The 14,888-nt window shown below is 40.1% G+C and overlaps 3 protein-coding genes across 6 annotated transcripts in view; 1 reads left to right on the top strand and 2 right to left on the bottom strand.

Annotated features, from left to right (window-relative positions):
- LOC6728063 (ubiquitin-conjugating enzyme E2-17 kDa) lies at positions 1 to 7,830 on the bottom strand. Its single transcript, XM_016176719.3, has 6 exons — positions 7,628 to 7,830; positions 6,995 to 7,554; positions 4,007 to 4,070; positions 994 to 1,025; positions 295 to 478; positions 1 to 230 (listed from the first exon to the last, which is right to left on the bottom strand). Exons 2-6 carry the CDS (start codon positions 7,016 to 7,018, stop codon positions 91 to 93), a joined length of 444 nt encoding a protein of 147 aa, XP_016034682.1. The 5' UTR covers positions 7,019 to 7,554; positions 7,628 to 7,830; the 3' UTR covers positions 1 to 90.
- Positions 7,831 to 8,164: 334 nt separating this feature from the next.
- LOC6728060 overlaps positions 8,165 to 14,888 on the top strand; it is a 53,838-nt gene continuing 47,114 nt past the window's right edge. For all 4 annotated transcript variants that reach the window (XM_016175323.3, XM_016175320.3, XM_016175319.3 and 1 more), the window contains exon 1: positions 8,165 to 9,209. In XM_016175323.3, the coding sequence (XP_016034675.1) occupies positions 8,796 to 9,209 (414 nt within the window). In that variant the 5' untranslated portion in view covers positions 8,165 to 8,795. The remainder of the gene's footprint in view (positions 9,210 to 14,888) is intronic.
- Positions 12,697 to 14,036, bottom strand: LOC6728062 (regucalcin). Its single transcript, XM_016176718.3, has 3 exons — positions 13,900 to 14,036; positions 13,012 to 13,730; positions 12,697 to 12,955 (listed from the first exon to the last, which is right to left on the bottom strand). Exons 2-3 carry the CDS (start codon positions 13,728 to 13,730, stop codon positions 12,763 to 12,765), a joined length of 912 nt encoding a protein of 303 aa, XP_016034681.1. The 5' UTR covers positions 13,900 to 14,036; the 3' UTR covers positions 12,697 to 12,762.

Raw genomic sequence — 14,888 nt, 5'->3', positions numbered from 1 at the left:
TTTTACTGTTGTTGTTGCATCTGCTTTTACTTCTGCTATTGTTGATGTTGAATTTGTTGATTCTGTTGGACTTCTGCAATCTGGAACGCATCACATAGCATACTTTCTAGTCCACTCTCGTGCCAGCTCATTGTATTTTTCCCGATCGGTTTTATATATTCTGGCAATCTCTGGAACAAGAGGATCGTCTGGATTGGGATCACAGAGTAGAGAGCAAATTGATAATAAAACTGAAAGAGAAAAGGAAAACACATGTTAGTATCATTTCGATGCAAGAACTTTAGATGGACTCACCTTTTGAAATAGTTAATGCTGGCGACCACTGAGATCTTAATATATCGAGACAAATCGATCCATTGCTGTTGATGTTTGGATGGTATATGCGCGTTGTAAAAGCCACTTTGGGTGGTTTAAAGGGATAGTCTGTTGGAAAATGTATAGTTAAGAAGAATACACCTCCTTGATAAGGGCTGTCCGGCTGTAAGAAAATTGAAAACAAAGGCTATTAGTAAAAGCACAATAGTTTACTCCACACCTACTTCATTTTATTTGGTTTATTTAAAGGTCAAATCTTAAATTGAGTTCACTTGAAAAATTTAGTTAAATACTTTGAAATAATAAGAAGCTTTGAGTTTACGATAGTTCTGAATTAAATTATTGCTAGCTTCAGACGCCGGCAACAATGTTTATAAGTTTAATGGATTGTTCTATACATATACTGGAATTCTATTTAAACACATGATTACAAATGTACATCGCTATTATACATTATCTATCATTTCAAAGCATCTAATCAACTAACGTAGCTTATTTAGAAATACAAATAAAGTATTGTTTTTTTACTGCATTCTAATTTAAATTAATTAATTACTAATCTGCTATTTTAAACTGTAAACAACAATCCCTTATCAGACCAAAAATAAACCAATATAAAATATTTCAGGATACAAATTAAGATAGAATCGATTCGATCTTTCGGTGAAGTCCTCTTACCGGGCCCATTATTGTAGCTTGCCAGTGAAATACTGTAAGAAAAAGGAAATATATTAATTAAACACTGGTAAAAACGTAGTTTAGATTATGCGATAGAACCCTAAAGAGCAAACAAACTGCGCTGCAGTTAAACGTTTTTTGTTTGCTTTGATTTGCAATGAGTCCTATATCTGCCCTAGAGGGGAATCACTGTGGATATTTACATTTGATAATGAGATGATGCCAGAGTATCTTAAAATTTTCCCTTCGCTCAAAATGAAAACGTATATTCAAGTAATGAGTTTAGATACAGGAACTGATTTGCTAAATAACTACTTAAATAGAATTAAGCTTAGAACAACCCCCCGAAATGTAATATTCTTAAAGTACAATACCATTTTCCCCTGGTTCGGCACGTCTAGGCCCCACTGTATATGCATCCAATGCAGCAAACTCGCTCTCGTCTAAATAAATGCACCACTCTCTCAGCGCCGCCCACCACCCCACCACTTCCATACTCATGGCCACGCTCTTTAGCGATTCCCCCCACAAAAGAACAAACACAAACAATGCCAGCCAAAGAGCCTTGGCACCGACAATTGGCAGCAGCGTCAGCAGCAGAAAAAGCACCAAATGCTCTCCCCCCCTTGAAACAGAAACAAAGTTCTTAAAGGTAGGAGTATACCTATACAAAGATACCCTGTAACCAACCAGGCTTTAAAGCACACATGAAATTTAATTTCTATATAAAACTGAGATATTTTTATAAAATCTTGTTTTCTTAATGGCGGAACCCAATATTTTCGATTTTTTAACTGATTTCATGCTAAGCAAACCTTGACTATTATTGGCAAATATTTCCATGAGTTCTATATATCCTTTCACCCTGCAGAACATCACATATATATACCCTTGTACCCTGTGAGAGAGAGCACAAAACGTGTGGCAGTTGGCTCAGAATCATGGCCAAAACAGAGCTACTGGCTATGCCGTCAATGTCATTCTGGTGAACGAATCGAATGCGACTGGGAAACCCTCTCTCTGTTGTGGCGGAGCACTGAGAACTGGGAACTGGGCCCTCGGTAACCAGCTGCTGCTGCTGCCTTGACCATAATTACACGAAATGTTCATTTGTCCATCTGCAGTAGGGAGTTTTTGGTTCTGGAAAAGGCGTCGGCATTGTTTTTGCCATAACTCAGACGAAAGTAATCTCATAGCTGCAGCCATGTTGATTAATACCACTTAGACAACAATCAATAATTTCTGAGCATTGCTAGGCAATAAAAACCCTGCAATCTAGATGATATTTTAGTAAAAGCAATGCATATTTAGATAAAAACATCCTTAGTAAATTTAAAGAATTGATTAATTGGCACGCTGATTTGCTAAGTTTTCTAATCCGACCATGGTAGCTTAGTTTAAAAGCATTCAATCAATGTTGAGTTTTAAATACATGATTAAATCATAAGGTTTCCTTTCCGTACTACAATTACCGTGGATTAATTTCACACACACACACACTTAAGTGGATAGCCAGCCCCACACTGAGCAGAAAATGGAGGGGAGTTTCCATTGCACTCGAGTGAAAATTCGCCACCCACCCAACCAACACCAAAAAACCAAAATAAGCCCCGCCCTGAGCTTCAAATTCCTTTCTTTTACCCCAGTTGCTGGGAAGTCGATGGCAAGGGTTCGTAACAAATGATAATAGAAGCAAAGTGATAAGAACTGCGGAAATAATTGAGTTGACTACCCAATATTCATAGAAATATTCACGTTTATATACAAACATACTTTTAATTGTATATAATATGGACGATTAAACGCTGTTAATAGAAATCGAGTGAAATCGCCGCACTGCTCGTTCATTATCAGCAAACGATGACAATTATTATTATTATTTACTCTGCCTCGCGGGAACTTGAATGAGTTCGATTTCCTTACGACCAGAGAAACTGAAGCACAAAGAAAAGTGCTAACGAAAGTGCTGGGAAATATAGATTATTTCAATATTTCGCCAGTTCTGTAAAATATTTTTATTTGCACAAAAGTGAACAATGCGAATTAACTGCGTGCCCTAAATTATAATATATATAATGCTGCAAAGCATTAAGAAGTAAATTTCTAGTTCCTACAGTTACAACAATGATTTATATAGCTTTTTGCAGAATAATTTCAGTTCCTAGCCAGTTTTCCTAAATCTAAGTATTTAGTTCGCCATTTTCTTGCTAAAATTTCATCGCTTACAAAGTATGCCGGTGTTTTTGACCGAAATCGCCGTCAGCAAGGCTATATAATTTACGATTTCACTTTTTGTGACGTCATTGGAGAGTGACCCCCATATGGCTGGCACCTCTTCCTCTTCCCCCTTGAGCGGTGAGGTGAGGGGGGCGGGAAGCTTTTCAGTAACGGTTGTCTGTATGCAGTACAGCTCTACGTGCTATAACGTTACCGAATCCGATCCACAAGCAGCGTGAATTTGTTGGCTAATTACATGTCGGCTTCGTGAGTTTTTTAAATCGAGTTTAAGACAGCGAACAAGAAAAAAGAACCAAGTCATGGCGATCAGCTGTTTGGAGGCCGTCGCTATCACAAAATAAAAAGAACCGAATCCAAACTTGGCGCAAAAGAATTCCAAATTAGCAAAGTCCAAGCTAAAAGTAACAGCCAATAGGCAAACAAACAGTGTACAAATTTAGTGTGTTATATGCCTAGTCACGATCGAAATCTATGACGTGGTGATAGTCGATCGACAATATTTGCATTTTTTATTAGCAATTCCGAGACGGAAACTCCTATAGATAGTAATATATGTATTGTAAATTTTGCTTAATCTATATAGTTCCTATTCCTAGCATACATATATAAATATACAATATATGCTCCTACTGACTCAGACTTGGCAACTCTGAAATATTTCACATAACCAAGTCTTGTCTCCCACACAATATGGTGAAATCAAAACTTGGGTTGAAGCCCCCCAACATAATACGACTGACTCATCAAGATGTTGAATAACATTAGCAATACTTACAATCATCTCCAACTGGACCGGCTGAACATTGTGCAGGTGGATCTCTGCCCAGATCTTGCAGTTCCTGTTGAACAAAGACATTTTCAGATTAGTCATTGAAATAAAAGTTAAAAATAGGTGTTTAAGGTCCGTCAATCTTTGATTGTTTGTAACAGATATGTCAAGTCCTATAATATCTAATTTCTGGTCAAACCTAATATACAATATTTTTGAAATCCCAACTCTAGTATCAGAAAGCCTAGGTAACAAACCCAGCAATAGCGGAAACCCCAAAAAGAGTTCTCGAAATGGGAAATGGTCAAAAGTGCATTTCATGGCTATCTGCTTATGTTTTCCGGTAGTCGGTTCTTTTGTTTTGCTCTATAATGCAGCTATATGTACATACATGTGTGATGTACATGTGTGCCGCGGTTTTCCGGGTGTGCGTACATTTTATGTTGTGTGGTTGGCATGCAAATGATGTAAATTTTATATGCAGAATTTAAAAACAGATATGTGGGGATACAATATAAACATTTTTATGCGAGAGCTTCGTTCGAAGCGAGTGCGAGCGAGAGGGAGAGACGTGAAAAATCAAGTTCGTTGGCCCGAACCACAAATGGCGCTGTCTCCTTCTGCCCCACCCTCCGCCCACTCGCTCCATCCCTGTTGCACTCGCACGCACACAGCTGAGCGGCTCCCCTCCCTCTCTCTCACGCTCTGACTCTTCTTCACTTATCACAGCTGCCCCACACACACACACACACACTGCTACTAAACGAGGAGAGAGAATGAGGTGTAAGGTAAACCGGCAAAAAAAAGAATATATATATAAAAAGAATAATGAAGATGAGCTGCGAAAGAGGAGCGCGACTCAGTGGAGAAGTAAGAGAAGGAGGAGCAGCAGGAAGAGGAAGAATGAAGGAGAGTGGGAAGACTGAGCTTCAGTGTGTGCGTGTGTTTGTAACGGCACCCCAAAATCAGAGTGGAACACAACAAAAATAGCCGTCGCGAAAAACACCGTGTTTCTTTGCCCCATCTCACTCACTCATTTCGGGAATTGTACCTGTTGAGCAAAAATAAATTACAAGAAATTGTTACATTTCTTTTTTCGGTTGGAGTCGGAGCGCTTATGACTCATATCAGACGAACAAATGAAGTAAAAACAAACACGCACACTTGTCCACAGCAAGAAAATTCGATATTAATATCAATATTAGACCCGGTGCACTACCAATACAATCAGATATTTCTATTTAATTCTTATCAGAATAATTACTATTGTGTGAAATAAACGAATTGGTTCAGTAAGTCTATAAGCCATATACATTGGATATAAAGCCGATTTCGTTCAGTGTACGGTTCAAGTGAGCTCCGATCGGCGTTTAAGCCGACTGTTCTCTCTCGCACTTTAACTCTCTTTTTTGGCAAATGAGGCCATCTAGAGAAAAAAGGCCTTTTGAAGAATTGGCCACAAAAAGGGGGCGTGAGTGATTTTAAGAGTTTACTACAATGTATACTTTTATTTCCGGTTTTCCGCTTGCCATTTCGTTTTCATTTAGGCAGGCATTAAAATGTTATAATGGATAGAAAACTACGAAAACGAGGAAAACTCAATGGCCATGACGCCGACGCAGGCAGCGCTGCTTTTGTCGAGACAGTCAGCAGACCCCCGCCCCACACACTCAAACACAAATACACACCAACAATATTCTCACGCTCACACATACGCATAGATAATGAACAAATTCCGCATTCGCTGCTCATTTTGTATGTAAATTATGCTTAATTATAATTTATAACTAATTATTTGGGGGGCCCCTTTTGGCTGACGGTGTTTTGCAACACTAAGACCCGCTAGCACTCACACACTTGCGCTCTCTTTGGCTCTGCCCCATTGCGCGAGCGAGACCGAGAGAGGCCTCAGCTGTCACGGGCAAAGGGAGTGCGCCAGGGCCAGAGCGAGATGGCATGCAATGGCCATAGCCAAGTGATGGCGAGACTTTGTATTTGCGAGCGCTTTAATGTGTGTGTGTGGGGTATGACTATGATAACCGGCTGCAAACGTAAAAAAAGATCCCAATTTGCCAAGTAACATTTCCACAACTTCGAGATATTACTAATGCTTTTGAGGAAGGCTCGGATGACTTTGGAAAAATATCGGGGTTGCCAGGGCCTTGAACATTGGGGTGTAAAAAAGCATTTACTGGACAAGGACAAACGACGCGCAGGCACTTTAAAAATAATTATCGAAGCACGCACGCTAGAACCACTCTACCTAAATATATATACAAATATATATGCTTGGGGGCAGCACTATTTCTGAATTATCAGCGCAAAAAGTAGGGTTAGGTTAATTTTATACGCTTCTTGCTTTTGCTCTGTTTTATTTTTTGCTGGATCTTTCTGCGGCGCTGGCAGTGTGTGCGTTTATGTGTGTCTGTAGCGAGGCTGAGAGTGTGTGCGAGTGCCGTGTACAGCGTGTATTGGGTAACAGCGCCCGTAGAGCTGCGAAAACTCCGCCGTATAGTTGCATTAATGTAAATGCATCCAGGTGCCCGGCACACACGCACACAAACAATGCACATTCGCATTGCACTTTCACGCACACGCATCGCACACACACACACATCCCACACTCTCGGAAAAGTAACGGAAACGATGACTGCACTACACGTTGCCTTGCCCACCACACGCACACATCCTTGGACCTTATTCACCACCCTCAAAATTTCTAATCTGCTCCTAATTACTAACTTATTAATTAAATGGTAACGCCACTGCTCATTTTCTCCCTTCCCTCTTGCACGCTTCTTTCCCCGCTTCTTCTTTCTTTTCGTCGGGTACTACCTACGTTTCACATTTCTTGCATAAAATTTTTCTCCCGTTGAAAACTGATGTCTGTTCACAATTTTTTCTACTATCATTTTGGTGTATCGCAAGTGTTCTGTTCTGTCTTTTTTTAGTTTGTTTCGCAAAGTTTTTTGAGATATTCCTTTTTTCACATACCTTATTGATTCTTTTTAACGCCATTTTCTGATTGAAATTTGATTTTCTGGGTTGTGTGTGTGTTTGGTTGGTTGTGTGTGTGTTTGGTTGGTTGCGTGCTGGTGTTGGTGTCTCGCGTATTTCTTTTGTTCTTCGCACAGAATTGGGTTTTATTCAATATATAATCCTCCTGCTTAGAATTGAACGAAAAACGAAACACAAAGCTGCGTTGCGCCTCTAGAACTTTGATGCTTAAATATGGCTCTTTCGGTTGAGTGTCCCTTGTCACGAAATTAAGCAGCACCAGCGCACTGCGAGTAAAAACGGCGACCCGACGAAGACTACGGCGACGATTACTTTTTCACAATCAATGCGGGGCCTTTCGACCGTTTGTGCGAGAGAGACGAACGTACGTGAGCTAAGACCGCAACGAAGCACAATCGTTTTGCCGAAGTGTAAGACCGAGCGAGAGGAATAGTGTGTCCGTGTCTTGTGGTAGTGTTGCGAAACGGTAATCCAGCAGAGCAGTCCAGCTATATGGCCTTTTCGCTCGGGGTGGCCAGATCGATTGGGTGGCAAGGCTTTTAGGTGAGGGATGAATCAGTTAATTACAATTTGATTGCTAGCTAATGCATGACTCTTTTTCATACTCACTTTAGTTCAGGAATGGCCGCAAAGGTAGTTTTACCGGCAGCGAGGAGGTGTTATATTTTTTCGAACTACCTTCTTTTCGATGGTGCGTGCGCCCAAAAGCTTGCAACTTGTATGTAAATTTGTTAACACCCAACGTGTTGCAGGCTGCCGGAATTTTTTACTGAGCAATTTTGACCTGTTGGTAATCTGAGTTCTTGAAATATTTCCGACTAGCTACTGAGTTCTACAACTCAATTGACAGGGCGTTATTTTTAAATTTAAGTTCACGCCGGAGTGCTGGTCTGGCAATGCCGACTTGCCAATTCTGGCTACTTGTCGATATTTTCCGTTGTGCTATCGATATTTTTCGGAATACCATGCGTTAGTAGGTTTTTAGTATATTTATACATATCATAAAATATCATAAAAAGGCTTAACATATTTTAAGCAAAAAAAACTTTTTCATTTAATTTAACTTTTTATTTTCTCACTTTTCCTATTGGCGCTTCCGCTGTTTGAAAAGCCCATTAGACTGTGAACAGTTTAAACAATCGACAGTTGCAGAATTTAATCAATGCAGCCCTCTTACCCTGTACATCGATAGTATCGCATAAACATCGATTTTTGTTCCAGCTCTAACTTTAACTGTCTGCAAAATATTTCAAACAAAAGTGCTTATTAATTAAGTAATATACTTAATATTAGTGGCTGTTTTTCTTTGACACTGACCGAATTGCGGTTGTGCAAGTGATTTGTTTGGTTTGTTGGCGTGCTTATCCTAGTTTGGCGGCCCTTTGAACTCGTTCGTGTATCGCCGTCTCGCTCCCACCCCCGCAATCGGCTTCGTGCGTATTTTTTGTGCATTTTTACACAGAACTCACACTTTTGTATGGGCAAAGAATTTGTACTTTATTTTTGCACTTGAAGAACAAGAAATAATGAAGAAAGCCAAGATAATCGCGACGATGTGCAAGTGCTAATCATTCAGTTTTGGCAAGCTCTGAACTTTGCTGACTTTTGGAACAGCAAAAAAGATGGAGGAGGATAATGCCAAGGCCCTAACTAATAACAACAACAAAAACAACAATAAGGGACGCCAGCAGCTGCAGGGACACGCCCACAGCTCCGCCACCGCCCACGCCTCCGTCGATATATTTATATTCGATTTATAGTAGCTGTAGTTGTAGTCATGCCAACAACAAAAACCCAAACACAGACAACAACAACTTGCAGCGAAGAGGAAGAAGCGGCGATAATACGAGAAAATTGCGATACGCCAATGGCGACCCCAGCAAATGCAACAACAGCAAACACAACAACTGCAGCAGCCACAACAACAACAACAGTGAATACGCGCAGGCAAGAAGAAGCAGCACCAGCGGCGGTAGCATCCACACCTAGTGTTACGAAAACAGCAACAACAACAAACATATTAGCCGCTGCAGCGGGATGCCACAAGCCGTTATTCTTCAGCCGCCGCTTTCAGGACAAACGGAACTTTAGCTCGCTACCGCTCTTCGTCTACGCGACCTCGCCATCAACGCACGCCCACTCAGCGGACGGAGTAGGCGTGGCCAAGGAGGCAGCCGCGTTTTGCCACAAGGTGAGTTTCTTGCACAAAGAACCAGATAAACTTGTAATATTAGGAGAACAAGGAACTTCTATAATTGTCAATGCAATATAATTTACCTCCTTTAAATAATGTATAATAACCAAAACAGGAACAGAAAAACCAAAATAAAAAGTTCTGGTTGGGACAGATAGTTTCCAATTCGAGGGATTAATTTCGCATTTCAGAATTGCAATTGTAATAAAACCCCCATGGGTTTTAATACTCATTTTTTACCTTCTACTCTCCCATCTCTTTTTTTCGAGCAATCGCACTGCTCTTTCCGCTCTAAACTTGCGTAATGGATCACTTCCGCTGCACTTGCAACTTGGGTCGTGTCATATCTGAATATATAATTCCCGCCCAATTCATTGTTTTCACAGTAAGCTCCGCCTAAGAAGAACAGCGCTGATAAATACATTGTTATATTAAATTACAGATTACAGATTATAAATTTATAGTTGGTATTGAAAATCAAACATTCTATTAATTTAGCTCACAACAAATATACTTAACAATGTTGAGTACTAATATTCAAATAGATATGACTTTAGACAAGATGTAAGTTTAGCATGGTGGGTTCTTTCGTTCGTAGCCACTAACTACTGTATTATATTTATAAACGTTCTGCTTGGTTGCCGCAGTCCGCCTATCTGTTCCTCTCGGAAATCGGTGCATGCAGAATCAGATCTCCATTGGAAATGCGTTTTTAATGTTAATCACGAGCGGCTTTTAAAAATTGTTTACACTGCGTTTTTTTTGGGCTGTTTTTATTTTTTTATCAGTACCTTTTTTTGAGTTTCTGCAGCACGGTGATCGCTCAAACGTGTCAGACATTAATGAGCCAACCGCCAAAGCCGAGCGTAACTGTGCTTTGTCTCATTTTGGTGGGCAAAGGTGTTGGGGGGTGAGGGACTAGGAGGGGTGGAGGGGGGGTTGGGATGGGCGGTATGGGCAGGTGGTTACAGGTGCAGCCATTGACTGGCGCAGCGCTCTCCTTTTGTTGCCGCCCGCTTGCGGTTCGTTCTCTCCCTCCCTCGCATGCCAGCCGTACAGTCTGCCCTCTCTGTCGCGCACTGCAACGCTTCACTTGTGCTTCACTGTGCTTGTTGTTTTTGTTGCAGTTCAGTGAGTTGCGACTTGTGTGCGCTGCTGCTCATAAGCTTCATTAACGTACGTCGGCAAACGCAGACAACAAAGCTCCCGAAATAAAAATGTTTGCCAGTATTTTTTGCCCAGCTTCGGATTTTCCCGAAGCTACACACATTTTCATGGTCTGGAAAAGTCGATGGGAACGGTTAGAAGAGGCATCCTATTGTTCATTTCCTCAAAACATGATTAAAGTTTAACGTATATCGTATATAGGTATGCAGAATTTGTTAAATAGTTTTCGGATAAATTGTATTTATTCTTAGAATTCAATATTATATGTCTTTAAAATAAGAGTTGGAATAACAGGAGAAACATAAAGCAATTTTGTAATGTCTTATATTTATTACCTTTCAGACCGTAAAACCTGGTCAAAACATTAAATTTGCATAAAGTTGTAATAACTTGTAAACCTTTTTTTTATTACCTACATCCAATATTATTTTTATTATTCAATCAAATTGAGATGCAATCTGCATTTTAAATATTCTCTTTACGTATTTCTCATGCTTTCTTTTCAAATTTGATGATCAGATCGTTTGACACTTTCCACTGGTTTACAGCGCTTTCTAACGTGGGTTTCCCCCAAAAAAGTGTCCAGTGGGTGTGGCACCCTCGTATATGATATGCCCCATTCGGTATGATAGGAATGTTTGTGGGCGATGTTTTTCAGGCACAGTGGATCATAGCACTTTGTGGCAGCTTTCGAAACATTCTGATAGATAAGCAAGTAAAAGTATATAGTATATAGATATGATAATATATAAATAATTAACAATTTGCCCACTTTATTCGCTTACATTATGTTATTTAAAGCTTGAGAAACAGCCAGCTTTTGTGTTCATTGTGTCAATATTTAATCTTCTTTCTCAAGGTGGCCCAAAATGTGTCAATAAGGCCTTAAATATCCATTTATTTTTCACACCCACTGTGGTCATGAATTGAAAGTTTTAGCCTCTGTTGTTATAATACAATTACGCTGCATTGCTGTTAGATCCGTCCTCCTTGTCGGGTGTTGTTTACATTTTCAAATTTAAATCAATTTTGTTTCTGATTGCGGTTTAAGTGGCAGGTTCCAGTCCCCCAGACCCCAGATCCCAGTACCCAGTTTTCAGTTTTCAGCCCCATCTCTTGTCTTTCTTTATGTTTATTGCTGCCATATGTGCTCGGTATCTGGATCTGTATCAGTCTGTGTGGCATTCTCGTGTTGTCAAACAATGCGCATATGGATACTGTATCCGTATCTGAATAAATGTATCTTTTATTACCCATATATTGTGGGACAGTTGTTTTGGGTGCAGCGCAAACAATTGTCGAAACGATCTCTCATCTCCCTCGCCCTTCGTTTCCATTTCTGTAGAAATATGTTTTTGATTGCTCTTGCCCCCTGGAGACCTCCTCGTTTCCCACAACTTTTTCTAGCCACAGTTTAGTTAAATTTCACTTACAATCAATATTGTGCCCTCTTTCAATTGAGGCGATATATATTTGAATCGATTTATTGCAATTTATTTGAAATGGTTTGATTTTGTAAGCCAATTGTTAGTTTTGTTTTATTGTATCGTGCATATTCATACTAGTAGAATTTACGCCTAATGCTCATTTGGCTTCTAATTATGGGTGATTTGGCTATCTCGAAAGTGGAAAAAGCGATAAGATAAAATGGAACAAATTTTTGCTTAATTGAAGGATTTCCATTGCTGGTAAAAATAGATTTTATTGCAAATGAATACACAAAAAAGTTGCAATGAAAATCGTTAGTTTATTATACTGAAATGTATGATTTGCTATTTTATGTAGATTAGATTAGAATTTTTAAAATCTTCCACAGAACTTTAAACGCACAACAAATACAATCTATTAAGTACGAGCCCCCTAAAACATTTGACGTATCAACTTGATATCTGTTTGCCCAATTAAGTAATAATATCTCTCTGGTACTTCACCAGATGTTTGTAGAAAATAAACTATTGCAATTTCATTTTAATCTGAACAATTTGCCCTACAAAAAGTAAACCAAGGGCGTAGCGCTGCTATATATCAATTTCACAGAAATCTATTGATTTTGTGGAGTGGTTCTCACTTATCTTGCATGGAACCAGGGGATTGCTTCACATCCCTCAAGGTCAAAGACTTTTTTTCTGGTTTTAAGTACACTTGTTTATTTATTTTGTTAAATGGATCTTATAATCAAATGCATCATGTAATGTAATGTTCTTAAATGATTTGATTGCAATATAAGAGTTGAAGATTAACCCTTCAAAGAGTTTTGACACATTTTTAGATATATGGAAACTAGTAAATGCCAAGAATAACAGAAACACCAACTGCATTAGTTCAGTATACAAGCAAACGTTTGATTATTTAATTAAATGCTATTATACAAGTAGTCTACAAACTAGATCTTCAAACTAACGCCGGCGAAACCCTTGGCATTGAGCCCAGTGACCTGGAAGGTGGTGCCAGCTGGTTTCGGCTGGTCGAACTTGTTGGCGGTTGTCACATACAAAATATCCAAGTTGGGACCTCCAAAAGCCACCGAGGTGATTTGGGTGGTTGGAATTTTGATTTCCAGCAGGATTTTACCGGTGCTGCATTAAAAAGAAAATGTTTAGTATTGAACTAGAATGAGAAATTATGAACTCACCTTGGATTGACCTTGAAGACGGTGCCGCCATTGAAGGTGGCCACGTAGATATTGCCCTCGGTATCTACGGTCATGCCGTCAGGGAACAATGGTCCTTCGGGACGGATTTTCCTCAGATCGAAGATGACCTTTGGGTTGCTCACGGCGCCGGTGGTCTGATTATAGTCATAGGCCAACACCTCGTGGTTGTTGGTGTCAATGAAGTAGAACTTCTTGGCCTTGGCATCCCAGGCGAGGCCATTGGAGATGCCCACCTTGCCACGAATGGCCTTGGGCTGTCCACCGGCCTGCCAGCTGTAGAGCTCACCCTTCCATTGGGTGAAGATGTCTCCAGTGTCGGCCATGGTGCCACCGTAAAAACGCCCATTGGGATCGGTTTTGGCATCATTAATGCGGTTTTCCGTCTGGCCCGGCTGCACCTCGAAAAGGGTGCGAGTGACCTTGGCCACTGCGGAGACTCCATCCCACTGGACGATGACCGTGCGAAGACCGCATCCTACGGCAAACTCCTGCGGTTTGTTCTCAACCGGCAGAATGAAGGAGGCAAATTTCTCGCCCTCGATTTTCGCCTTGTACACTTTGTTCTGCTTGAAATCGTAGCGATTAATGCCGGCGGATTCGAGGTCCACGTAGTACAGACTCTGGCGATCAACATCCCAGTGGGGTCCCTCGCCCAGGGCGGCGTAGGAATCGGGAACAGCCTCAACCTTGTATGACATCTGAGATGGGGAACATTGTTATTACGGTTTTTAATTATTGCATGCTTTTTGCACACTTAAAAATTTGCGATTAAATGAACAATGATCACAACGTATTATATAGTAATTAAGTTTCCATATATGAATTTAATTGAACATGAACATGTAACACTCTCTCTTTTTTTCTCACCTTAGAGAAACCGTTGAATACTTCTCGGTCAGCTAACGTTTGCAAACTGAATTGAATCCGGTTAGTTTAAATGTTTTTATAGACGTTCTCACACCTACACATGGCAAATTGATAAGCAATAATTCAAGTTTGTACACAACTGTTATCAAATTATGACACCAACACAGAAAAACATCAGCTAAATTAACTATTGGGGTAGAAACCTTAATCTATGATGGTGCACATTTTCAGCGACACTCGAATAAGCCAGAGAGATTGTTGATATTTTACTTAACGAATTGACAACAACAATATTTATGCATAAATATTTAAAAAGTATAAAACAATCTCATTTTACAAATCATAATCATTTTCTTTGAATATATGTAAAAGGTGAAATTATTTATGGTACACGATGGACATTCTCAAATATCTCAGTTCTGTTATCAGGCCTCCATGAAAATGATACCATTCGCAATCTCCCCACATACATTTTAAAGAATTAATCAAATTTACCATCTGTTATCCTTTCACATATTATATTATAATAATCTAGAATAGGTTTGCTTTGATATTTCATATTGGTAGCCATGGCAAGGCACTTAAAGTGTATGGAAATGAAAGGTCGTAAAACCATACGATTTGTCTTATCAATTTCCATAAATAACCAACTCAAACTCAAGTTGTTTTTCTCTTGAGAGCGCGAGCAAGCAAGCGGGTCATTGATTAAACCTTTCGCAGTGGTTCCATGGCAACTTGCTCTTGGTGTGTTGTGCCCTTCATGTGTCCCACTAGCACCCCAATGAAGTGGAGTGGAGTGGAGTGGAGTCTCTTCTACGTACTAGATGGTATGATATTAGTTTGCCAACTGTGCCTCTGTCCCGACTCCTTGGCGTGTAATTAAGCAGGGCGGTGGAGACAGATAAGAAAGGCCGTCCGCTTGGACAGTGGGTCACTCGAGCGTTGGCTCTCCGCTTTGGTCTTTAGCTGTACTTGTCCATGGCGGCTTT

This window comes from Drosophila simulans, chromosome 3R, assembly GCF_016746395.2.
Source record: "Drosophila simulans strain w501 chromosome 3R, Prin_Dsim_3.1, whole genome shotgun sequence".
NCBI lineage: Eukaryota > Metazoa > Arthropoda > Insecta > Diptera > Drosophilidae > Drosophila > Drosophila simulans.
This window is presented reverse-complemented; position numbering and strand designations above follow the sequence as displayed.